Here is a 25158-nt window from a genome sequence, read left to right on the forward strand (position 1 = left end):
TGAAACAAAGCTAAAAGCATCTGCAAGTCCATATTTCATCCATTAGTTTGCTACTTGTCTAATGCATAGTCGTTATTCCAAGAACTTAAGTTTAGTGAGTATAATTATTAAATCATCTACTAAGCATTGATTTCTATACTGTTCCAGTTTGATGTGGCGCAGTTTGGAGTCCTGGTTCAATCCCCAGCTTTCAAGAGGTCCTGTGCTGTACTTGGTATTCACAAAACAAGGTTTGTGTATAACCATTTCTATTTTTATTTCTGCAGGGCCTCCTCTGACAGGCAGCTGTGAGGTAGTGTAGAGTTGGCAAACATGAGGCCCACAACACTCTTGAATGCATTGGAACTAGATTAATATGTCAATGGGAAATATTTAATAAAATTAAAAAAAACCTCAACAAAACATAATGTTAAAACACACACACATATTACTTTCTGTCTTAGAATCAATACTGGGCATTGGTTCCTAGGCAGAAGAATGGTGAGGCCTAGGCAGTGGGAGTTAAGTGACTTGCCCAAGGTCATACAACTAGGAAGTATCTGAGGTCAAATTTGAACCCAGAACGTCCTGTCTTGAGGCCTGGTTTGCAATCTACTGAGTCACTTAGCTGCTTTCACAGATAATATTTTAAAATTAAGTCAATATGTGCCCAGCAGGGATCTTCATTTATAGACTAGGGGCTCCCGCTTCTTTTTGAGTTTGACGCTACGGGTAAGTCTAGTGGATAGAGACTTCGCCTCAGAATCAGAAAATCCTGGGTTTGAAGGCTGTCTTGGGTTATGTGGCCCCAAGAAGTGGCGTTACCTCTCTGTGCTTCCGGCAGGTGGAAGCCTAGAAAATGCAGAGAAGGTGCCAGTAGAGGGAGTCTGCTTAGCAGGGATTTCCCCAGACCAATGAAATGCTCAGTGCAGTTAGGTTTCCCTACAGTAGCCACGTAAGAGGCTGACCTAAACCTGTTTCCTAGGCTATTTCCTGGCTTTCTCAGCATTTCTTATGTAATAAAGGATCCCTTCTCCCAGTATGTGGTATTCGTGGGTTTATCAGCACTAGAATGTCATGAACGTGTTTCTATGCCTTTTTGATCTAGTCTATTCCACTGATCTATTTTTTATTTTTTTGTTTTTTATAAAACCCTTAATCTTCCATCTTGGAGTCAATACTGTGTATTGGCTCCAAGGCAGAAGAGTGGTAAGGGCTAGGCAATGGGGGTCAAGTGACTTGCCCAGGGTCACACAGCTGGGTAGTGTCTGAGGCCAGATTTGAACCTAGGACCTCCCTTCTCTAGGCCTGACTCTCAATCCACTGAGCTGCCCAGCTGCCCCCACCACAGATCTATTTTTAAGAAATGTTTTTATCCACCAACAAATCATTTTGATAATTATTGCTTTGTTGCATAGTTTGAGGTCTAGTATTTTTTTTAACCCTTACCTTCTGTCTTAGAATCAATACTATGTATTAGTCCCAAGGCAGAAGAGTGATAAGGGCTAAGCAATGGTATTTTTCTACCAAATGGTGGTCAAGTGACTTGCTAGGAAGTGTCTGAGGCCAGATTTGAACCTAGGGGCTCCCATCTCTAGGTCTGGCTCTCAATCCACCCAACTGCCCACTGAGGTTTAGTATTGTCAAGCTTCCTTCTTTGTATCTCTTAATATTCTTGACCTCTTTAGCCATCCAAATAAATTTTATCATTTTGCCTAATTCTATAAAGCGTCTCTTTTGCAAATATTAGTTTAGCATGAAATTTGAATAATAATTGAGCAGGCATCATTAAAAAACCTTTTAAAAACTGATGGTGTGCAGCTATGAACACTAGATTTCTCTTCAATTTTTATTTGTGTAAAAAATGTCTTACAGTGGCTTGTGTTCTGGCAGATTGCCAGATATTGAATGCATTTTTGTGTTCTGTTAATGAAGTTTTTTTATCTCCTCCTCCTGTATACTGCTAGAATCTAGAGAAACTGAAGGTTTTTATGGATTCACATGCTAATATTTTATTAATTTGTGTCAGTGTTTATTTATTGGTACTTCTAGGTTGGATTACTATGTGCATCTCTTTACCTCTCTGTCTGTCTGTCTGCCTGCCTCCCCATATATACTTCTTGTGCCTACCAACAGTTTGCTCGATGTATTTACATATGCGGTTGGGTGCGTGCATTGGGGAATATGTGGGCTCTCCAATTCTGAATATCTTTGCATAAATAGTTATATGTCTTAGGCACAGCACTGTTTGTCCATGGGCAGGTATGTGGATTAGTTACCTGAGAAACAATGGCAAAAAGGTAGAGGCACGTGCCAATATGTATCAATGTATTTCTTATGTAAACAGCCCTTAAGCTGACCTCTGCTTTCTGCCAATGGCCTTTTCTGGTTAGGCTTATTTTTATTTATCGTTTAAAATTTTTATGTTTCGGGCACATCAATTGACTTACAAACTATTCAATGATGGCTGAGGGGCCAGTATTTGTTGGTTCAGAAACGATTTTGAACTAATTCAGTGCTCAATAAGAGCTTATGCCAGATCAGTGGCATCCCTCCAACATTCTATGGTTTTATAATTATTAACTCCTTTGGATTGTGCCATTACGCTTGTTCACTAGGGCTAGTGATTGAGAATTGCCTGTGGGCTGGAACAGATTTGGGCCCTTCGATTTTTTTAAGCAGCACACTGGCTAGACAGAGTAAAAGCTGCCTGGCCCCCCCTTCAGTCTTCTTCACGATGCCCCAGGCTCTGTAGGAGCATTAATGATACCACTTCGTTCTTCCTACACAAAAGGACCCTGGCTTGAGGAAGCTACATGTGCTCCAAGGAGTGTTTTCTCCCTGCTAATGGGGAAGGGTTTGGGGTGATCCATCCACACTCTCTTATCAGTCCCTTTATCAATCAATCAATCAACAAGCATTTATTAAGCACCTACTATGTGCCAGGCACTGTGCTAGGTGCTGGGGATACACATACAAAAGTGAGACAGTCCTTGCCCGAAAGGAGCTTACATTCTTCGTTGATTAACGACACACAATTCTGAAGGCAGGGGTGCAGTGGGGAACATTGTTTCAAGTCATTTGAGGATTAAACCTACAACCTTTCCCTTTCCCTTATTAGCATCCTGTTGCAGCCAGCTGAGTTAACCAGCCCAGACAGTACCACTTGAAAGTGTTTGAAGTTGCCTAGCAATTCAGGGTTCATTATCATTTGTAAACAAACTTAGACCTTTTAATTATCAGTTTTCAGAGCCCTGTCTTATTTTAGCTTTATTGCGTCCATTCATCATTATTATTTTTTTAATGGTCCTTCCCTTTTCCCCCTTTATTTGATTACTATGGCTAGACCTATGGATTTCTAATGGATTCCAGGGGAACTTTGAATAAATTGGTTGTTGCGATCCAAGAATAATCCAGGTAGCCTCTCGAAGGCACATATACAAAAATGAGCATCGGCATGTGTAAAGTCTACTACTCTACAGCGTGCTTAGGACAGCTCTTCATTTGCCCATTTTTGTTGTCCTTATTTACACGAATTCTGCACTTTAGGACACACTGTTTCTAGATTCTAAGCTCATATATTTTGTTCCAGATTTCCATTATGAGATTTGAATCTTATTACCTTGCTTATATTGTCATTTTATTATCATGGTTGCATGGCTTATCTCCCCAACTAGATCATAAGCTGCTGGGGGGTAAGAAGCATGTCATTTTGGGGGTGACTCCCTTAGGCACAATTCTGTATACATAGTAGATGAACAATAAATACTTGTTAATTAATGGATGCAGTCTCTTAGGGTTTAGAGAGATCTAAATTCTAACCAAGATGATTAAAATGAGGTCCAGAGAAAAGTGGGTCTCATTTGCTGAATATTGAGGCTAGAACCCAGGGTTTTGTGCACCATTTCCTTTTGGCTGTGATTCAACATCAGCAATTTTTAAAATTAAATTTTGATTTAGAATGGGGAGACATGATTGTATTTGTTTTTTCCCCAGCTCTTAAGAAGTCACTTATTCCAACAAAGCACAATCCATTATAAGCCACATGTTATAACATATTCCAAAGAAAATTATCAAGCTTCTCAAATTTTTAGCTAATGTGATGGAAGGAGAACTGGAAAGGAAGAGGTTCCATTCTGATTGTATCTCACTAGTCTGCAATGCTGAATCTGGGGCAGGACTAGGTCCTGGGAACCTTTCCATGGTAGCAGGTAGCCTCAGGCCTTTAGGCCCAAATTCACTTAAAAATTCTTTCAACTGAACTAATATTTATTTGCAAATCTTTTGGCAAGTCTTCTCTTCCACCAACCTCTACACCCTGGCAAATCATCACCTACCTGCCCCACTGTTTCCTGCTCCTTCCTATGAAAATTGCTGTAAAAAAGGCTTGTCTAAGTAAAAGAGCTGCCAGATTTCCCTTTCCTCTGCCAATAATTCCTTCCCATGAACACACATTATGTCTGGATTCTCTCCTTGATATCCCCTTATAGCTTCAGAGTGCATAAGATGAGGGAGAGGCTGGAAGAATACAAAGCTTTTTGCAGAATATAAATAGAGCTGCGTATTTTATTTGAACCTCAGGGTTTCTGTGTAGAGGCTGATGGTGGGGAGGGAGGGTGGAAAGAAGCTTTTAGCAGTGGTCAGCCAGAATCTCCAGGAGCTTTGATGGGGTTTAAGGGCCCATAAAGAGGGAAGCTTCTGCTATGGATGCTACAGCTTGAGAAATGATTAGAGAACCAGTGCTATTTCTTGCATGTTAGTGATGTGTTTTGGGAGTCCCATCCCCATCCTTAGCATGGGTCCATGTTTAATGTAAGTGCATAGATAAGGTACAAGGTCGGTGTTGATATTAGTTATCAATCAATAGGTCAAGGTCCCCATGACTAAGCAACTCCTATTTGGGTGGGGGAGAATTTCCCATGGGACATTGTGATGGAATGTTAGGATTTATTCAGGTATTTCCAGTCCTGGCTCCAGATATCATGGAAATCCCTATTTTGGGTATCCCTATTATCAAAGTAGTATGGTCTCTGGCGTGGCATGCTATATAACTGATCATCACCTTGACGTTCTGAATCTGAATCTGAGACATTTATAGCATGTCGTGTCTCAATCTCAAACTCGGGATCAGTCTCAGTTTCTTGATGTAGATCAAAATCAAGATCTGGCCCCAGATCTAGCTGAACCTCGAAGTCCGGATCCATCTGTGTCTCTAACAACACCCTTTCATCCAGATCTTTACTTTCCAGCTGTGTATCTTCCGGGTAGAGAACTGGGGAAAATTGCTCTTTCTTTAGCAATGGTGAGCCTTCTCTCTGTTCAGAACGGCGTGACTTCCCCTTTAAGTTTTCAAGGTGAAATGCAAACAATTACTTGGGTTATAGTTTTCAAATACATTTAACTTTTTAGCTCAAATTATAAACCTTAAAAAATAATTTGTTTTTCTTAATATTTCTAACAAGAGTAGAACAGTGAATTTCTTGCGTCTTACCTTTAGCTAACTCTCTACCCTTATATCTAATTATGGAGATCCAGTTGATCGATCTCCTGGTATCTGTTAGTTCACAAATGGCCTCACTTACCTCCCCTATGCATGTCAGATGCCATGATTGGCTATGTGAGCAATAATGGTCTTGCTGGTCTTCTAGAACCCATCTAACTCTTGTCCTTGCCAATTCCAAAATTTTGGCTAATTCTCACTTTCAGCTTTCTATACTCCAGCTTCTAAGTGGTCAGACATAGCCAGAAAAAAAAATAAAAGCCATGAACCAGGTCGATCAGGTCACCTAATTTGGTAAATCCACACTCTCTTAATGATATCTAGGTCCTTTCACTGCTTTTTGGAAATCCTTTCTCCATCACTTGTTTCCTCTCTACCATATTACCCAGAGTTGTATTGTAATATTGTAAGATATTACAAATCTTTTTCATTCCTTTCAAATCCCCAATCCCACAATGGCTTCTTTATTTTGGGCATACAGCTTCACCTTCTACTTTACTGAGAAAATAGAAGCCCCTTCAGCTTTTCTTCCTTTTATATTTCAAAATTGTTCGATATCTTTATCCACTTTCTCCTATCTTCTTATCTCAGAAGTTATCTCTTTGCCTGTGCTCAGCTATACACTACTGGGTTTGTACCCAAAAGAGATTAAAAAAATGTTTGTACAAAAATATTTATAGCTGTGCTTTTGGTGATGGCAAAAAATTGGAAAATGAGGGGGTATCCATCAATTGGGGAATGACTGAACAAACTGTAGTATATGATGGTGATGGAATACTATTGTGCTGCAAGGAATGATGAACTGGAGAATTTCCATGTGAACTGAAGAACCTCCAAGAACGGATGCAGAGTGAAATGAGCAGAACCAGGAGAACATTGTACACACAAACTGAAACATTGTGGAACAATCAAATGTAGTAGATTTCGCTACTAATAGCAATGCAATGATCCAGGACATTCCTGAGGAACTTATGAGAAAGAATACTGTTCACATCTAGAGAAAGAATGGTGGGAGTAAAAATGCAGAAGAAAAACATATGATTTATTACTTGTATATATGGGTATACGATTGGAGGTTTTGGCTTTAAAAGATTACTCTTTTGCAAAAATGAATAATATGGAAATAGGTTTTGAGTGAAAAATACATGTATGACCCAGTGGGAGTGTTTATCAGCTCGAGGAGGGGGAGGGAAAAGGGAAGGGAGAGAACATAGAAGGGAGAGAACCATGGAAAAATATTCTAAATCAATGAATAAAGAATTTTTTTAAATCTCCAATTAGACACCAAATTGGAAATACTGAACATCAAAGGAGAGATTTATAAAATTTTGAAAGAAAACCACTGTATTAATAAATAAGACAATGAGCTGGTTTTATGAAAAAATCAATAAAATAGATAAAGTATTAGTTAAGTTGATTAAAAAGAGAAAGAAGAAAACCAAATTACCAGTATCAAAAATGAAAAAGGTAACGTTATAACCAGTGAAGAAGAAACTAAAGCAATTAGGAGTTATTTTGCCCAATTATATGTTAATGATTCTGACAATCTAAGTAAAATAGATGAATATTTACAAAAATATAAATTGTCCAGATTAAGAGAAGAGGAAATAGAATACTTAAGCAACTCTACCTCAGAAAAAGAAGTTGAACAAATCACCAATGAATTCTCTAAGACAAAATCCCCATGGCCGGAAGAATTCACAACTAAATTCTGCTAAACATTTAAAGAACAATTAACTCCCAAACTATATAGACTACTTGGAAAATTAGGTAAAGAAGGAATCCTTCCAAATTACTCATATAACACCAATATGGCACTGATACCTAAACTAGGAAGAGCAAAAACAGAGAAAGAAAACTATAGATCAATCACCCTAATCAATATTGATGCAAAAATTTTAAATAAAATACTAGCAAGGAGATTACAACAATGTACCACAAAGATCATACACTATGACTAGGTGCATTTTGTATCAAAAATACAGGAATGGTTCAATAATAGGAAACTGTCAGCATAATTGACCTAACTAAACCAACAGAAACCATATGATTATCTTAATAGATGCAGAAAAAAAGCTTTTGTTAAAATACAACAACCATTCCTTATGAAAACATTGGAATAAATGTAGCTTTCCTTAACATGATAAATGGTATCTATTTATAACCACCAGCAGGCATTATCTGGAATGGAGAAAGGCTAGAACCCTTCCATATAAGATCAAAGGTGAAGCAAGGATGCCCATTATCACTACTACTATTTAATACTGTACTAGAAATGCTAGCTCTAGCAATAAGAGAGAAAAAGAAGCTGAAGGAGTTAAAATAGGCAATGAGGGAAAAAAGTTATTGCTGTTTACAGATGATATGGTATACATAGAGAACTCTAGAGAATTAACCAAAAACCTAACTGAAACAATTAACTTTAGCAAAGTTTCAGGATATTAAAAAAACTCTACGTAAATAATTAATGTTTCTATTTACCACCAACAAAGTCCAATAGCAAGAGATAGAAAGAGAAATTCCATTTAAAATAACTCTAGACAATATAAAATACCTGGAGGTCTAATCAGCAAAAGAAACCCAAACTATATGAACACAATTATAAAATACTTCTCACAAAAATAAATCCAGACCTAAACAATTGGAAAAATATTAACTGCCCCATCTCTGAGAGTGGGGAGTGGAGGGGGAATCACAAATCATGTAACCATGGAAAAATATTCTAAATAGAAAAAAAAATATTCACTGCCCATTGGTAAGTTGATCCAATACAGTGATCCCTCACCTATTGTAGGAGTTATGTTCCAGAGGACTGCCCCCTATCCCCAATAAGTGAAAATCCTCGAAGTAGCAGCATTATATTTATTTTATTATATATATATATATATATATATATTAATTTTTTTTAATTTTTTTTTTAAACCCTTAACTTCTGTGTATTGACTTATAGATGGAAGAGTGGTAAGGGTAGGCAATGGGGGTCAAGTGACTTGCCCAGAGTCACACAGCTGGGAAATGTCTGAGGCCGGATTTGAACCTAGGACCTCCCGTCTCTAGGCCTGGCTCTCAATCCATTGAGCTACCCAGCTGCCCCTTTATATATATTTTTTAAGGCTTTATAAACCCTTCCCACTCTTCTATAAACCTTTTCCACACTCTTATTCACCTTTCCTACATTCTTATAACACTTTCTATGCTCTTAAATACTTTCTATGTTCTTAAACCTATGTAACTTGGTGCTTGGGTTCATTGCCAGAAGCCTTAGAAGGTGTAGAAAGTTTGGGTGGAATAGGGCTTGAAATTAATTCAAATTTTTACGAAAACTTCACAAAAACAAAACACTGCAGAGCAAGACTATGTGCAGTGATCAGACATCGATGTGAAGTGGACAAGGAGAGATGTTGAAAGTGTGGGCACAGTGAGGGAGAGCAAATAGACCGATGCTACAGACACTGAGCCAGTCAGTGCCCAGGATACAGAGCAGTCACCTTTCATTCTAGCAGCCAATAGTGTGCCATGTACGATCTCACGTTGGCAAACTTGCACAAGCAGTATATGCATTTCCATTGTGTACAGTATGGTATTCATCTGCAAAATCCCATGATATAGCAAACACTCCATGATACAGAATTATATACATATATAAACCTGTGATACAGTGAAGCTGTAATAAGTGAACCCTGATATAGTGAGAGATGACTGTATAATAAAAATGACAATCCTACCTAAATTAATTTACCTCTTCAGTGCCCTACCAATCAAATTACCCAAAATTATTTCATAAAGCTAGGAAAAATAGTAACAAATCTCATCTGGAAAAATAAAAAAGGTCAAGAATATCAAGGGAATTAATGAAAAAAAAATGAAGGCATGAGGCCTACTCATACCAGATCTTAAACTGTATTAATAAAACAGTAATCATCAAAACAATGTGGTACTGGCTAAGCAATAGAATACTGTATCAATGGAACAGGTTAGGCAATCGTACACTACTGTATAAGTGACCATATTATTCAATAATAACTTAGTGTTTGATAAACCAAAGATCTAAGCTTTTGAGAGACAACCTCGCTATTTGACAAAAACTGCTGGGAAAACTGGAAAACAATATGGCAGAAATTAGGCACAGTCCAACATCTCATATCATATACCAAGATAAAGACAAAATGAATACTTGACTTAGAAATAAAGGATGATACCATAAACAAATTAGGAGAACATGGAATAGTTTGCCTGTCAAGTCTTATGGATAAGGGAAGAATTTATGATCAAACAAGATATAAAGAACATTATGAGAAATAAAATGGATAATTTTGATTACATTAAATTTAAAAGATCTTGTATAAACAAAACCATGCAACCAAGATTAGAGGGGAAACAATAAACTGGGGAAATATTATTATAGCAAGTATCTCTGAGAAAAGCCTTATTCCCCAAATATAGAGAACTGATTCAAATTTATAAAAATATGAAGCATTCCTGAACTGATAAATGGCCAAAGAATATGAACAAGCAGATCTCAGAGGAAGAAATTAAAAGTCACATTAAAAAAATGCTCCTTATCACTATTGATTAGAGAAACACAAATTAAAAAAACTCTGAGATACCATATCACACCTATCAGATAAGCTAACAAGACCAAAAAGGGAAATGCATAATATTGGAGGGGATATGGGACAACTGGTGGAACACTAAACTGATATAACCATTCTGGAAAGCAATCTGGAACATCACTCAGAGGGCCATAAAACTAGGCATACCTTTGACCCAGCAATACCACTATTAGGTCTATATCCCAAAGAGATCAAAGATTGGGGTAAAGAACTTAATTGTTTTAAAAACTTTTTTTAATTTTTAAAATTTTATAAGTAAACAAGAGTTTCCCAAAGTCATATGATCCATATTGTCTCCCTCTCCCCTCCCACCAGAGCTGACAAGCAATTTAATCAGGGTTTTATACATGTATTACCAAGCAAAGCATATTTCCATATCATTCATTTTTATAAGCAAATAATCTTATAGAACCAAAGCCCCAAAACATAAACCCAAATAAATAAGTGATAAATCATATGTTTTCACCTAGACGGATAGCATTCTTTTTCATAAGTCCCTCAGAATTGTCCTGGATAATTATATTTCTATTAGTAGCAAAGTCTATTACATTTGATTGTTCCACAATATTGCAGTTACTGTGTATAATGTTCTCCTGGTTCTGCTTATTTCACTTTGCAACAGTTCATGAAGGTCCAGCTCTTTCTGAAATCACCCTGTTCATCATTTGGAAAGGACCTTTTAGTACAAAAATATTTATAGAAGCTCTTTTTTCTAGTAACAAAGAGTTAGAAAATGAGAAGATATTCATCACCTGGAAAAAAAAGTTATGGTATCTACCTGAAATAAAATTCTATTGTGTCATAAGAAATGACAAACAGGATGAGTTCAGAAAAACCTGGAAAGACTTATATGAAATGATACAAAGTGAAGTGAGCAGAATCAGATGATCAACTGTGCAGGTCTAAACTATTGTCAGCCAAACAAGCTTCTTAGATAACCCCAAGGAACTCGTGATGAAAAATGCTATCCAAAGCTGAAGAAGGGAACTGTTAGAATCTGATGGCAGATCAAAGCATTTCATTTTCCATTTTATTTCCTTCATGAGATTTTTCTTGTATTGGCTGATATATGTCTTCCTTCATGACATGAGGAAAATGGAAATATGTACTGAATGACAGTACTGGTATAATTTATATCAGACTATTAACTGCCTGGGGAGGGGAGAGAGAGAATTGGATTTGCAAAAATGCCAGAAAACAAATGTTAAAAATTGTTTCTATATGTAATTGAAAAAATTTTAAAAAGTTAAAAAAAAGTTTATCAGTTCACTGCTTGGGAAAAGAATATAAAGTTAGTGAAGAGAAGGAAAGGATCATAGATTTTGAGCTAAAAGGAACTTCAGAAGAGTAGAAAGTAGCAGAGGTAAGATCCAGACCCAGACCTTCCCACTTCCAAGACTAGTACTCTACACTACATCATATTGCCTCTCAAGAGAAAACAGAAGTACTCAGTTCTGATTTTGTTTCCCTTTTATCCATCAAGAAAAACTCTAAAAACTGGAAAGGGAACACCAAACATGTTTAAGAAAGAAATGAAGTCCTAAATATTAGAATGGTTTTGCAGATTGGTGTAAAAGGTCCTGTTCCTATATCTCTTGGTATCTTTGAGGGATATAGCTGATAAGTAATAAGCAGGTCTGTCCAATGCACTGTGGTAAAATAGAATGTAATGGACTTCTGTACTGGCAGCAATGCAATGACCCAGGACAATTCTGAGGGATTTATGGTAAAGAACGCTATTCACGTTCAGAGGAAGAACTGCAGGAGAGGAAACACAGAAGAAAAACAACTGCTTGAACACATGGGTTGATGCAGACATGATTGGAGATGTAGACATGAAACTACCACACCAGTGCAACAATCAACAATTTGGAAATAGGTCTTGATCAATGACACATGTTAAAACCAGTAGAAATGCATATCGGCCATGGGAGGGGGGGAAGTCGGGGGGTAAAGGGGAAAGTAAGAGCATAAATCATGTAACCATGTTAACTTTTCTAAAAAATAAATATTAATAAATGTTAAAAAAAAATAAAATGGGCATAATAGTAAGAGGTAAAAAAAAAAAAAAAAGCAGGTCTGTTTAGAGACCAAGTCTTAACTGGATATTTGTCTGGGAGGTAAGCAGAGGAAAGAAGTGAGGTCCTCTTAGGAAGATCTAATTAGATCTTGAGCTCCTTGAGGGTCAGGGTCTGTTTTATGACTTTCTTTGTATTACCAGTCCTGGCAGAATAGGTATTTAATGTTTATTGATTCTGATGGAGATCTGGGGAGCAAGTATTGAAAATGGAGTCAAGTTGTAGCAAGAATAAGAGACTGAGTCATAGCGTCTGATAAGAGAAATCCAGAGAACAAGAATAATACCAAGAGATCAAAACATGAGTCAGTCACAGAGGGAATTAGGATGTGGTGGGCTGAAGTACTGTTGGTGGCTGAATTTGCTTGTCTGGCATGTATAAGCATCAGTATTGATTATTTGCTCCCTCATCAATCTTCCATACTTGAGCCAATTATTAGGTCTAGATACCACTCCCTATTTTAGGGAACCTCTCTGAGCCTTAGGGTTAGAATTTTGGGTAAGCTGGAAGTGGTGGGCATGTACTAGTTTGGGAGCATGTTCCTGGTGGCTTTTCATTTACTCCTATCCTTAATTCAGAGATATTAGATTTGCCTTCTTTAATATCATTAGTGTTTTCTAGACCATAATCTCCACTTGGCCATTAATTACTATTGATGAGGTTTGTAAAAAGCAAGAATGAAGACCAACCGAGGTCTTTGTGAACCTTAAGGAACACTAACAGAAAACAGGGAGCTGAAAAACCAGATGTCCTGGTCCTCCAGCTTCTGGGAACATTGCTTAATATACAGTTTCTGGGTTTAGAGGAAAATCTAGTCATCAGCCTATAGAGCAGTGATTCCCAAAGTGGGCGCTACTGCCCCCTGGTGGGTGCTGCAGCAATCGAGGGAGGCGGCAATGGCCACAGGTGCATTTATCTTTCCTATTAGTTGCTATTAAAAAAAAAAAATCCAGGGGGCAAAGTAATATTTTTTCTGGAAAGGGTGCAGTAGGCCAAAAAAGTTTGGGAACCATTGCTATAGAGGATCACCAAAGGATCAGTCATGGTCTGAAGTATGTTTATACATAATATTCTCAACAACATCTAAGATCTGTAAATCCACTCAGGCAGCTTTGATTCTTCTAATTCTAAGATGGTAGTATGAGTTGCAAGGAATGGGAAACAATAGACGATATCATTCAAAAAGAATGACATGGAAAACATAAACTAAGTGGAAGTGGTATTATTAAAACAGAATTTATCACTAATAAGGTAGTATAATTAACTTAGGGGTTAATTAATGTAGTAATATAGTTGTAACTCCAATATATGAGTAGTTCTCAGGCACCAATCTGGGGCATGATACACAGCAGAAACACCAATTAACTAGGCAAGCAAGCATTTGTTGAGTACTTTCTATTTGCCAGGCAGTGTGCTAAGCATAGGTGACACAAAGACCAAAAAGAAATTTTTTGTCCTTAAGGAATTTACATTAGATTGGGGAAAACAACATGATGTGAGCATCCATTACCTAGCTCTCCCCCTACGTCTTTTGTTCCCCTTTTTGGCTAAACTCCTTGAGAAAGCTGTCTCTACTAGGTGTTGCCACTTCCTTTCCTCTCTCACTGTCTTCTAAATTCTCTGCAGTCTGGTTTCTAACATAACTTTTTTTTTTCTTTTTCTAAAACCCCTTACCTTCTGTTTTAGAATCAATATTATGTATTGGTTTCAAGGCAGATGAGTGGTAAGGGCTAGGCAATGGAGGTCAAGTGATTTGCCCAGGGTCACACAGCTAGGAAGAGTCAGGCCAGATTTGAAGCTAGGACTTCCCATCTCTAGCTCAATCCACTGAGCTACCCAGCTGCCCCTGGAGAGTATAGATTCCTTAAATAATCTCAACCTAGAGAAAGAAATTGAACAAACCATCAATGAACACCCAAAGAAAAAATCCCCAGGGCCAGATGGATTCACAAGTGAATTCTATCAAACATTTAAAGAACAGTTAATCCCAGGACTAAGCAAACTATTTGGCAAAATAAGCAGAGGAGAAATCCCACCAAATTCTTTTTATGAAACAAATATGCTACAGTTACCTAAGCAAAGAAGACCAAAAACAGAGAAAGAAAATTATAGGCCAATTTCATTAATGAATATAGATAAAAAAAATTTAAATAAGATACTAGCAAGGAGACTACAGTAATATATCACAAGGATCATTCTCTATGACCATGTGGGATTTATACCAGGAATGCAGGGCTGGCTTAATATTAGGAAAACTATTTGCATAATTGACCTTATCAATAATCAAACTAAGAGAAATCACATGATTATGTCAATAGATGCAGAAAAAGCCTTTGACAAAATATAACACTCATTCCTATTAAAAATACTAGAAAGCATAGGAATAAATGTGTCATTCCTTAAAATGATAAGTAGTATCTACTTAAAATCATCAACAAGTATCATCTGCAATGAGGATAAGTTAGAAGCCTTCCCAGTAAGATCAGGAGTGAAGCAAGGATGCCCATTATAACCACTATTATTTAATATTGTATTAGAAATTCTAGCTTTAGCAATAAAAAAGAAAAAATGGAATGAATTAAAGTAGGCAATGAGGAAACTAAACTATCACTCTTTGCAGATGATATGATAATATACTTAGAGGACCCTAGAGAATCAGCTAAAAAAACTAGTTGAAATACTTAATAACTTTAGTAAAGTTGCAGGATACAAAATAAATCCATATAAATCATCAGCATTTCTATATATCATCAACAAAGTTCAACAGCAAGAGATAGTGAAATTCCCTTTAAAATAATTCTAGACAATATAAAATACTTGGGAATCTACTTTTGCCAAGACAAACTCGAGAATTATATGAGTGCTTTTCATACACATAGTGAGATCTAAACAATTAGAAAAATATTAATTGCTCATAGGTAGGCAGAGCTAATATGCTAAAAATGACAATTCTACATAAATTAATTTACTTAGTCAAGGCTATATCAATTAAACTACCAAATAATTATTTTATATAACTAGAAAAAATTATAATGAAATTCACCTGGAAAAACAAAAGGTCAAAAATATCAAGATTTCAAACTATACTATAAAGCAGCAATCATCAAAACAGGCTGGGGAGCAGCTGGGTAGCTCAGTGGAGTGAGAGTCAGGCCTAGAGACAGGAGGTCCTGGGTTCAAGCCCAGCCTCAGCCACTTCCCAGCTGTGTGACCCTGGGCAAGTCACTTGACCCCCATTGCCCACCCTTACCAATCTTCCACCTATGAGACAATATACCGAAGTGCAAGGGTTTAAAAAAAAAACAGGCTGGTACTGGCTAAGAATCATTAAAGAAGGAATAAAGAGATATAAGTGTTATGAATCAAAGGATAAAAGTCTAGAAGAGACAGAAAATGAATGAATTTAAAAAAAAGAGAATGAGAGAATAAAACCCTTCTTAGATAAAGAGGCAGAAAATAAAAAAGCAATTAACCAAAAGCTAAAGGATGGAAAAGAGAACTAGGAACCTAGAGTTTGATAAATGCAAAGACCCCAGCTTTTGGAATAAGAACTTACCTGCTGGTAAAATTGGAAAACAGCACGGCAGAAACTAGGTATAGACCAAAATCTCACTTAAGATAAGGTCAGAATGGGTATATGATTTAGATATAAAGTGTTATACCATAATTAAATTAGGGCAGAAAAAAGGGAACAATTATATAAGTAGATGAAAATAAGAAAAAAAGGGAAAAATAAGTTAAACAAAACCATAAACCTAGAGAAAAGACTGACAAATGGGGGTGGCTAGGGAGCATCTGGGTGAGTGGAAGAGAATCTATGGGGTCAGGGTTACCTTAAGGTAGATTAAAGAAAATAACCAAAACAACAAAGTATTGTTTTATACAGTAAGAAAAATGATAAGAAAAAAATCCTAGTTCCAAAAAAAAATAAACAGCAGAAAATATAAACCATTAGTTTTGTCATAAACTGTCAAAAAATTGTCATACACCTTAAATGTGAATGGATTAGATAATGCAACAAGAGTGACAAATTGGATAAAAACCCCAAACCTCACAATCAATTGCTTATACGAAACAGCTAAAAGCAACAGAATGGGAAGCAGAGCCAAGATAATAAGTGAGAGGCAGAAACCCAGTCAAAATTTCCCAACAATTTCCATCGCAAACAACTTTAAAATAATGAGCCAAACTGAATTCTGGAAAGACATAGTAGCACTTGGAACAGTCAGCCCAAAGATGGTAAGGGGATCAGAAAAGTACTACAAAGAGATTAGAGGGAACCCTTTGCTAGCAATTGTGCTGACTGGCAACTCTATTGCCCAAATGCAGTTCTGGATCACAGTTCCAAGGTCAAAAAGAGCACTTGTGGCTATCCACAAGGGAGCAGTGGGCCTGGACCCAGTTACAGAGGTAAAGGAGTGATTACAGTGATTATAGCAATAAAAGAAGAACTGAGAGAATAAAGAGGATGACATGAGAAAATTATGAAAAGAGAAATTAACAGCTTGGTAAAAGAGGCATAATAAAATGCTGAAGAAAACAACACTTAAAAAAAACCCCAGAACTAAGCAAATGGTAAACAGAGGTGTAAAAATTCACTGAAGGAAAGAACTTAGAAAAGCAAAACTGGCCAAATTGGAAAAGAGGCACAAAAGTTCACTGAAGAAAATAATTTTTTAAAAGTTAAAATTGTAAAAAAAAAAATAAAATTGGGCAAATGGAAGCTAATAAATCTACAAAACATCAAGCAACAATAAAACGAAGTCAAAAGAAAAAAATATGAACATTAGAAAAACAATTGAACTAGAAAATAGATTCAGGTGAGATCATTTAAAAAGTATTGAACTACCTGAAAGATATTAAAAAAAGAGTGTAACCATAATATTTCAAGAAATGATAAAGGAAAATTCCCTTGATATTTTGGAACCAGAAGGTAAAATGGAAATTAAAATTTAAAGAATCTACCAACCATCTCTTATAAGAGATTAAAAAACAAAAATTCCCAGAAAATTATAGTTAACTTCCAGTGCTCTCAGATCAAGGAGAAAATATTGCAAGCATCTAAGAAGAAACCATTTAGATACTGCAGAGTCACAGTCAATATCACATAAGATTTAGCAGTTTTCACATTAAGGGAGTGGAGAGCTTAGAATATGATACTCCAGAAAGCAAAGGAGATAGGATTACAATCAAGAATAACTTACCCAGAAAAACTGAGTAGAATCCTTCGGTGGGGAAATGGTCCTTTTATGAAATAGAATACTTTCAAGTATTCCTGAGGAAAAGACCAGAGCTGAATAGAAAATTTGACATTCAAATACCAGACTCAAGAGAAACATAAAAAGGTAAATATGAAAGAGTTATCATAAGGGATTTGATTAAGTTAAACTATTTATATTTCTATATAGGAAGATGATACGCAAAAACTCCTAAGAATTTTATCATGATTGTGTTGGTTAGGAGTCTACAATAAACTGAAGGGACAGTTTGGATTGATTATGTTGGGATGATCTCCCCCACAAAAATGTAGATTTGAGGAAAAGGTAGAGGGAAATACATAGTCATCATAATTGTGAATGTGAATGGGACAAACTCACTTCCCAAAAAGAAGCAGATAGCAGAAAAGACTAGAACCTAGAATCCAACAAAATGTTATTTACAAGAAACACACTTGAAACAGAAAGACACACACAAACTTAAAATAAGAGGCTAGAGCAGGATTTATTATTCTTTAACTGAGGTAAAAAAAAAATAAAGGCAAGGGGTAACAATCATGATCTCAAACAATGCAAAAGTAAAAATTAACCTAATTAAAAGAGGTAATCAGGGAAACTACATTTTGGTAAAAGGTACCATAAACAACAAAAATAATAGTATTAAACATATATGGCAAAATAATCAAAACCATAAAGGAAAAGTTAAATGAGTTACAGGAGGAAATAATAACACTGTACCAGAGAAAAGACCTCAAATTTCCCCTCTCAGAGGCAGCTAGGTGGGTCAGTGTATTGAGAGTTAGACTTAGAGATAGGTGGTCCTGAGTTCAAATTTGGCCTGAGATAATTCCTAGTTGTGTGACCCTAGGCAAGTCACTTAACACCCCCCCCCCATTGTCTAGTCCTTACCACTCTTCTGCCTTGGAGCCAATACACGGTATTGATTTTAAGATGAGAATAATGTGAACAGAATGTATGGCCTGCATAGCAAACATGATGGCCAGAATAGAAAATTTAGGAACTGGAGCTGCAAATCTCAGCAAAGAAATTAAAGTGAGAACAATAGATTGGGAATGCAAATACACAGAAGTGAAGGATAATCTAAAAGAAGAGAAACAAAAAATAACATTAAAAGAAATATGCTCATTATGCACACAAAATATACTAATCTTAAAGACAGGAGGTACAGAGACAAACCAAAAATTATAGTTCTCCAGGAAGAACATGATAGAACAAAACAAAGAGGGAAAATGAGAAGACGCTTCCACTCTATTCCTTTGCCTCTGTAGGAGATCCACAAATGCGGAACATTACATATATTCTTAGATTTATGTATGTATTGATTGGTTTTCCTGGTTTTTTTCTCTTCTTCCTCTTTTTCTTTAAAAAATATTGTTACATGGCATGGCTTTCTAGGAGGGGTATGGAAAGGGATACTGGGAGAATCAAATAAAATATATCAATAATTTTTTTTAGAAAAAGAATATTTATAATTATCTGCTTTGGCAAGCCCATCAACAAATTGACCCATTAATACTGTTCTAAGCCAGACTTGTTTTGTTGGGTGCAAATCATGATATAATAGAAAGTGCCCTAATTCTGGAGTTAAAGGATCTGGGTTCAAATCCAACCTCTTGATTCTGAGTATCTATATGAAGCTAGTCACTTAATCACCCTAGGCCTCAGTTTCTGCATTTATAAAATGAGGGTGTTGGACCAGATGAGAGCCCTTCCAGCACTGCAGGGACAGCCGCGCTTCAGTTTCTGAATTTGTTGGTTGGTAGACCCAAACTGAACTGAACACGTTGTTCTGAGTCCTGGGACAGTTTTCAAAGGGAGCTTTCTGTGTTTCCCCACTAAGAAAGTGGGAAACGTGCAGGACACTTTTGTGTCTGAAGTATTTCTCAGGGCAGAGATTCTATTTGTGCTGAAACAGACCTCTTGTGGTGGAGAAAAAAAACTTTTCTGGTGGTTATTAAGAGCTAGTCTGAGGAGGCAGCTGGGTAGCTCAGTGGATTGAGAGCCAGGCCTAGAGATGGGAGGTCCTAGGTTTAAATATGACCTCAGACACTTCCCAGCTGTGTGACCTTGGGCAAGTCACTTGACCCCCATTGCCTACCCTTACCACTCTTCCACCTATAAGTCAATACACAGAAGTTAAGGGTTTAAAAAAAAAAAAAAAGAGCTAGTCTGAGGCCAGAAAGCATTCCTGGTACTGACACCAAAACCTTTCTTCCTGAGGGATTTGTAGTATTTAACTTCCATTAGGAGATCCTACAGCCAAGGATGTAATTTTGGATTTACTAACTATCTTATCTATGTTTTTTTGGTGAGAACCCTATTCCTTACACTTGGGGCTTTTTTCTTTTTTTTTTTTGGACAAGATATAAGATTTCATAAAATAGGGAATTCCTGATGAGGACCAATGATGATCAGTCTTAGAGCAGTGATGAGCAACCTTTTGAGCTTGGTGTGTCAAAATTTGCCAAAAAAATGAGCATAATTCAGGTGGTGTGTCACTTTGAGGAAAAAAACATAATTTCACGATATTTATAGTTTAAATAACATACTTCTCTGTATGTGGCCACATGTCATCAAAAATGGCTATGCGTGTCAGTGCTGACACATGTGTCATAGGTTTGCCATTAGGAGTCTTAGAATGTGGCCTAGAGACAAAAAGAAGTTAAATGACCTGCCTGTATTCACTTAACCTTTCTGTGTCAGAGGAAAAATTTGAACTCTAAGACCAGACATCTATTGGCTGGGCAAAGTGAATTTTTCCATGGTATAATAATGGAGAATGTAGTCTTCTGGGGAAATAAAATATATTATGAACCAGCCACAGCTGCATTTGTAGCAGGGTACCTTGGGAGATGCTGAGAAAAGATTCTTTCTTGATTCTGATTCCAATATTTGACTGGAGGGTAGAGAATTCAGTGTGCCCTATAAAGGAGATACAAAGAGCAGGAATTAGAATCCAAAGCAAGAAATCAACATTCAGAGGAACTAATTCATAGTAGGGATCAATACACAAGCTTTAGTAATTGCTAGTATTTCAATTTATAAATCTAGTAATTCATTATCTGGGGACTATTCCTGTGTGAAAATGGCATCTCTCCCCATTAACATCTCTACTAGTCCTCCACATCTATACTTAAGTAAAGAAAATAAGAAAATACCTTCAGACCCAGATGAATTACCTTTCAAGTCTCTTGAATAACTTACAGATATAACTACAGAACCTGAGTTGATAACCTTTGAGATATCATGGAAAATGGGAGAAATATTATAGAAAATCTGGGAAAATATCCAACCCTTTTTTAAAAAGGAAAAGGGTAGATTTTAGAAATTACAGCCTTAGTAATCTTATCCTGGAAAAATTTTAAACTGCTTATTAAAATATGCAAGTCATTTAGCATCTTTCAGCCTCAGTTTCCTCATCTTTCAAAAGGAGTTAATATTATCCCCTATCTCTCAGTATTGTCATGAGGATTAGATAATATAATGTGTAAAGCACTTTTCAAACTGTCCAGTGGTATAGAAATGAATAGCTAGGAATAGTGGCAGCAGCAACCCTGGGATAGAATTAGGTCTACAACCACAGTTGGGTAGAGCAGAGATGTTTAATGAGAAATAAGTAAACAAAGTAAACAAAGAAGGGCAGTATTTGACAATTGTTCTGGAATTGTTTATTTACAGAAATTTGATGACATAGATATTAGCTATAAAACTATTTTCTGCAAAAGAATGAGACTTTAAAGTCCTTCTGTAGGGAACTGAATAATTGAATCTGACTATATTCAGTGGAACAAAGAGTACAAGAGGGAGAGGAAAGTGCTGTGCTTTTCTGTTAAGGAGTAAAAAAGTGAAGCAGCTTTAAAATGTCCTAGTTCAAGGATTTCTGTGCCCAAAGTTAGATGCATGTGCTAATAAATAACTGCAAATATGTGAGAGTAAAAGGTCACACTGCTGGTGGGGACCAGGTCATTCCTGGATTATGATAAAGGAAAGGAGTGGGAAGGAGTTACTTGCTATAAGATGTATCTAAGATTATATGATGTAATGGACTTCTGTACTAGCAGCAATGCAATGACCCAGGACAATTCTGAGGAATTTAGGGAAAAGAATCCCACATTCAGAGGAAGAACTACAGGAGTGGAAACACAGAAGAAAAACAACTGCTTGAACACATGGGTCGGGGTGGACATGATTGGGGATGTAGACTCGAAACTACCACACCAATGCAACTATCAACAATTTGGAAATAGGTCTTGATCAAGGACACAAGTTAAAACCAGTGGAAATGCGCATTGGCTATGGGGGGGAGGAGGTTAGGGGGTAAAGGGGAAAGTAAGAGCATGAATTATGTAACCATGTTAACTTTTCTAAAAAATAAATATTATTAAATGTTAAAAAAAAGATTATATGACATTTCTTCAGATGCCAATCAAGTTCACTTGGCCTGAGGTTCAAACCGGTACTCTTCTTTGGTGAGCCATGTACTGAATGGCCAATATAAGACCATCACTACAGATTCATGGAGATAGGTTTGAAGAGATCATACAAGGCTCTTCAATATGGGCCATCATATTTTTAGGAAAGACTGACAAACTAGAATTCATGCAAAGACCAGAACCAGGATGGCAAACTGTCCTGATGAAAACTGTGCATAAGGAATGGAGTTTGTTCTGAAGAACTGAAGACCTGGGGATATGACTACTGCCTTCAAATCTCTAAATGGCTATTTTATTAGGGAGCAATTAAACTGATTTTGTCTAGCTCCAAATAGCAGACTTAGGACTAATGTATATATGAATTATAGGGAGGCAGATTTCACCTCTACATAAGGAAAAATGTCTTAACAAATTAACTTTCTAGAAATGTCTAAAATAGGTTGTATTGCTTTAAAAAGTAATCAGAAAATGGGAGAGGATCTACCTGTACAAAAATATTTATAGCTGCTCTTTTTGTGGTGGCGAAGAATTGGATATCCATCAATTGGGGAATGACTGAACAAATTGTGGTATATGATGGTGATTGAATATTATTTTTTTCCTTTTTATTTAGAATATTTTTCCATGGTTACATGATTCATAATCCCCTTGCCCCCGCTCTTCCCTCCCCCTCCCAAATTCAACAAGGAGTTCAACTGGGTTATATATATATTATTGTTCAAAACCTATTTATGTGTTATTCATGGGATTGAATATTATTGTACTGCAAGGAATGATGAAGAGGATGATTTCAGAAAGAGCTGGAAAGACCTACATGAAATAATGCATAGGGAAATAAGCAGAACCAGGAAAACATTATATATAGTAACAGCAATATTATGGAATGATCAAATGTGATAAACTTAGCTGCTATCAGCAATATAAGTGATCCAGGATAATTCTGAGGGACTATATAATACAATCCACCTCCAGAGAAAAAACTGTTGGAGTAGGAATGCAGATGAAAGCATATGATTTTTTTACTTGCAAATTTGAGTATATGTTTTGGAGCTTTGGCTTTATAAGATTATTAACTTACAAAAATGAACAATATGGAAATATGTTTTGCATGATAACATATGCATAACTCAATGAATTGCTTGTCAGTTCTGGGAGGGCGAGGGAAGGAAAGAGGGAGACAATTTGGATCATATAACTTCAGAAAATATAGTGGAAATTTGTTATTACATGTAATTTGTAATAAAATAAAAGAGAAACATTAAAAAAAGAGAGATCTGGTCTCTATCCTTGGAAGTGTTTAAGCTAAGATTAGAGGACCTTGGGATTGTTTTAGAAGGCATTCATCCATCTGCTGTAAAGTTGAACTACATGACCTTTAATGCCCCCATTGAACTCCTGAAAGATTCTACAGTTCTTTGATTTTGTGAAGGGGAGATGGACAGAGAATGGAACTGAGATTTGTTCTGATCTTTTTAGCTACAAGGAGCTAAATATCTATATAAAACAGTTCTATTTAATTTATATGTGTACATACTAAGTTAAAAAAAAGAATATTTGAGAGCATGTAAGCTCCTTGAGGTTAAGGATTATGTCATTTTGGGCTTTTTATATCCAGTATCTGGCCTGATGCTTGGCATGAAAAAGATACTTTAAAAATCATATACACATTTCTTTCTTGGGAAAATATTAACTCATGCAGAAGCTTTACTTAGAAAGCTGGGAAATAAGTTTACAATTCATTCCTTCAATATGAAAATCAGAGTTTGTTTAGTTTGAGTCAGTCTTTCAGGTTTGGAGGAAAAACTAGAATCTTGAACTAGCATTGATGGCTGGTCAGAGACTAAGCAAAGGGAAATACTTTACATTTTTAAATGAATGGTGTTTTGTTGAATGTTTGAATGTTCTCTTTTGTTGAACTCTCAGTTTGTTTGGTAGTTGGACTACCCAAGAGAGAGTGTTTCAGAGAATAAACTGCACTTCTATAGAAACGATGGTGTGAGCAAATAGTCAATGTCTTGGATGTTGTCTCTACTTCCTATGATATCATATAGGATGTTAAAATTACCAGAAATTCTATCCTGGTGTGTTTCACCCTCACCTTTCTTCCTAAAACAATTGGTTAGTGTTAATTTGACTTCAATTTTACCCATTCCCCTCCAAAAATACACAAGATCGGCAAACCTTCATTATATAATCTTGTTCATCATCAGCAGTCTCTAAGAATTTCTTCCCAAGAGCAAAAAGAACAGCATCATGAAGGCTAAGGAACAACTGGGCTTTGGTAATGCCAGTATCAAAGAAATCATTCCTCTCAAAGGTTTTAACGATCATTGCTGAAAATCAAACCAGGGCAGACTCAGTCATCTGAACAGCAAGAAGATCCAGAAATACAAAACAAGAGTTCAGGGGCATGATACTCACGATGACACCCTGCTAGGAGAACTAATACATCAATGTTGTAAAATGCATTGCAGATCTGTGGAGAGAAGTATCAAATCACAATTAGGGAACTGAATATACAGAAGAAAAATTGTGATAACAGAGTTTTCAAGAACTCATTGAGGAAGTTGCCTGGTTCATGTGAATCTCTGCTTTCTGATTGACTCACTGAAGAATCTTCATGAAAAATTTTAGGATACACACATGCATACAGCAAATCACATCTTGTTAATATATAATATTTATATATCTTCTTCCCAGGTTTCTATTTGTTTGGGCTGTTGAATATTGTTTTTCTTGCCTTAGTAAAGATAAAATAAACTGAGAGACAGAGTTAATTAATAGACAATACAAGTGGAGCAGGTAGGGATAGGATAGGAAGTTAGGAATCCTGATACTCAGTTTCAGAATCCCCTTGTAAAGTTCAATTATACTTCCATATTTTATTTAACACTTACATACTGGGTCAATAAATCTTGAAATTCACTATAATGTAAGTTGAAATAAACATTCTTCTTCTCAAACTCCAGATTGAATATACTGATGGATTGAGCTATCCAAACAAATGAAATAATGGAGTAGAACTTCAATTTAAATCAAGAAACAATTATTAAGTATATATGATATGTGCAAGGCATTAACTTCATTCAGGACTAAGAGGAAGTGAATCATAGAATATTGTTGGGGACTTCAGAGGCCATATAGTTTATTCGCATTCTAGAAAAAGAAGCCCTAAACCACATGCCTGACAAATGGCTATCCATTTTTGACTTGAAGTCTATCAGTAAGGGGAAAATTACTATCTTCCAAAGAAGCCGATTCCACCTTTAGTTAGGTCCAGTTCCTAGAAAGTTTTTCTTTGCATAATGACTAAATTTC

At 36.3% G+C, this 25158-nt stretch overlaps 1 protein-coding gene across 1 annotated transcript in view; it reads right to left on the reverse strand.

Moving 5' to 3' along the window:
- Positions 1-4919: 4919 nt before the first annotated feature.
- SLC26A8 (solute carrier family 26 member 8) overlaps positions 4920-25158 on the reverse strand; it is a 150783-nt gene continuing 130544 nt past the window's right edge. Inside the window, exons 19-22 of the mRNA XM_044672528.1 lie at positions 24262-24316; positions 24022-24173; positions 20252-20329; positions 4920-5318 (exon numbers count right to left, since the gene is read on the reverse strand). Coding sequence (XP_044528463.1) covers positions 4920-5318; positions 20252-20329; positions 24022-24173; positions 24262-24316 — 684 coding nt within the window. The remainder of the gene's footprint in view (positions 5319-20251; positions 20330-24021; positions 24174-24261; positions 24317-25158) is intronic.

Source organism: Gracilinanus agilis, chromosome 4, assembly GCF_016433145.1.
Source record: "Gracilinanus agilis isolate LMUSP501 chromosome 4, AgileGrace, whole genome shotgun sequence".
NCBI lineage: Eukaryota > Metazoa > Chordata > Mammalia > Didelphimorphia > Didelphidae > Gracilinanus > Gracilinanus agilis.